The sequence below is a fragment of the Pollicipes pollicipes genome, unplaced genomic scaffold (genome assembly GCF_011947565.3).
Source record: "Pollicipes pollicipes isolate AB1234 unplaced genomic scaffold, Ppol_2.1 Scaffold_5724;HRSCAF=6776_pilon_pilon_pilon, whole genome shotgun sequence".
NCBI lineage: Eukaryota > Metazoa > Arthropoda > Thecostraca > Pollicipedomorpha > Pollicipedidae > Pollicipes > Pollicipes pollicipes.
This window is the reverse complement of record NW_023596746.1, coordinates 18443675-18446174: the sequence shown is the minus strand read 5'-3', so window position 1 is coordinate 18446174 and position 2500 is coordinate 18443675. Positions and strand designations below refer to the sequence as shown.

Below are 2500 nucleotides of genomic sequence, written 5' to 3'. Positions count from 1 at the left end.
GGCATCTGAGTAGGGCCACGCAGCAGTCGACTGCTCTTATCTATGCATGACGCTCGACTGGAGGCGGGAACGAAAATCCAGCTGCTCGAATGGTTTAAATTTGGCGTGGGTGCGAAAAGAGGGATGATATGAACATTAAGTTACCAATAAACACGAGGCATGCAGTGGTGGCGAAAGTTCCTGAACTGATTTGCATAGCAACTAGGATATGTTTAAAAAACAACTTCCAAGCCCTTCAACAACGAAGTGTTTTCATGAACAGAATCCTTCCAAAATATGACGAAACACGGCACGATGTTAAGAGAAATGCGTAATTATTAACCTAGCGTAAGTAGAAAACATAGCGTCGGGCAAAGTCATTTTTTCGTTTTCGCATGCTTTACATTCCAGTTGACCCATAAACATGTCTTTCTATGGCTATCACAGCATTTAAAAAAGAGGACTGTCTCGCGTAAACGCATTTCTACCTCGCATCACAACATCGTCCATGCCGAGACGCCTCGGTGTTCAGGACGGGGCCGCCACTGTTCTCTAGCGGCGGGCCGTTCCTTCCGCGTCGCGGCGGAAGCGCTTGTCTCCGCGCCGCGTGCCGGCCCCCCTCAGCACGGTTCAGCGGAGCGGGCCCGCCCGCCAGCCGATTTATTGCAGGTGATTCGGCGCCGTTTCGCGGGGCAATTCCGGACTCAATTTATGATTTCGGCCGAGCCGCACGCCAAACCCAATATTCAAAACCCGACTGCTGGGCGGGCGCGGTTGTCGGCAGACTGCCGTCTGGCCGCGCGGCGGAGCACTGCGTCGCGGCGACCGCCGTAAGACGGCCGGTGTTGCCGCTGGAGGGCGGTAGCCACAGGCACCGCTGCTGGGGCGGCAGCCGCAGGCACGGCAGCCGCAGGCATCGCCGCTGGGGAGGCAGCCCCAGGCACCACCTCTGGGGAGGCAGCCCCAGGCACCACCTCTGGGGCGGTAGCCACAGGCACCACCTCTGGGGCATACAGCCGCAGGCACCGCCGCTGGAGGGCGGTAGCCACAGGCACCGCTGCTGGGGCGACAGCTGCAGGCACCGCCGCTGGGGCAGGCTGCCACGTAGCCCCGACATCACTAACGCGACGCGGATTTCACCGGAAACGTGGGCGCATCGAAAACGTACCAGGGACATTGGAGTAAGGACAGGGTTTTGTAGTATGTGGACGCAAGCCGCAATGCTTTTCAGTACCTGCGTATTGGGATGTGTCGGTTTTAGTCAATGTCACAAGTTAAACAAAGAGCTCGACTGCCGCTGATGATGATGTTAACCTCTCACAGGCTTCGGATGTGACCGGCACTCGGCACTCACTGTCGGTGTCCGGACGAGGCATGCTGTCCCATGCGCGAGGCATCGGCTGATCCGCGGTCAAGCGCGGCAGCACGCCAAACATGGCGGAATAATGCTGAGCCGTCAAATTGAACTACTGAGAGGGTCAGCTCGCCACGCGACAAGTGTCTGGAGCGGCTCTTAACGACGCACGCCAAACAAATCACCTTCATTTCTAAAGACGCTTGTTTTGTTGGCGAAGCTCCCACAACGGCGACCGATGTTTCTAACACCCGGCCCAGCCCCGGCCCCGGCCCCGACGCCGGCCACCATCGCCTGGGTGTCGAGCGGCTAGACGTCCTCCGCCGAGGGTCAGCGCCCGGCCCGTTGGTCACCAGCCGCTCCATCCGCTGTCGGCCGGCCGATGGTGTTCAATGAGGCCGTGTTTTCGCCGGCCGTCCGGCCGCGAAGCCACACAGCCGGCGCCAGCGGGCATTTATTGACCAGCAGACGTCGGCGGACGGGAGGCCCGGCGGTGCGAAGCCCTCTGATGTTGAAGATGAGAGCCGCCTGATGCAAACAGCGCACAGATCGAGCGAGGACGCCGTCGAGCGACAGAGCCGAAACAGAAACCTAATGGCATCCGGGTGCCGTGGTGGCAATGACACCACGTTCAGTCTGTCAAGCCAAATGCGACAGCCGACGGCGGCCGGCTTCATTGCACCGCCAACAACGCGACGATCATGGGCTGTACAAGAGATATGATGCCCTCTCACAGCGAGCCGCGGCTGATAGGGCCTCAAATGCCACCAAGAACCTTAATTTCAAGCTCTATGCTGCCCTAGATGTCTGCGTCCGGAGGCGCTCCTGCTCGGCTCCAGTCGTCTCCGCTGACGCTGCGGCCGCACCAGGCGCTCGCTTCAGGCGTCCGGTCTGCGCGGGCTCTCGTGGACGGCCCCCGCGGACGGCCCTTGCCCGGTCTGTGCGATTTGTATCGGATGACCCTCGTCCGGTCTGCGCGCGCTCCCGTGGACGGCCCCTGCGGACGGCCCCCGTGGACGGCCCCCGCGGACGGCCCCCGCGGACGGCCCCCGTGGACGGCCCCCGTGGACGGCCCCCGTGGACGGCCCCCGCGGACGGCCCCCGCGGACGGCCCCCGTGGACGGCCCCCGCGGACGGCCCCCGTGGACGGCCCCGCGGACGGCCCCC

General features: G+C 62.2%; 1 protein-coding gene across 1 annotated transcript in view; it reads right to left on the bottom strand.

The window, feature by feature from the left end:
• Nucleotides 1–1355, bottom strand: part of LOC119102763 (uncharacterized) — a 74760-nt gene extending 73405 nt beyond the window's left edge. Inside the window, exon 1 of the mRNA XM_037226218.1 lies at nt 1334–1355. Within this exon, the coding sequence (XP_037082113.1) occupies nt 1334–1355 (22 nt within the window). The remainder of the gene's footprint in view (nt 1–1333) is intronic.
• Between the last annotated feature and the right edge of the window lie 1145 nt (nt 1356–2500).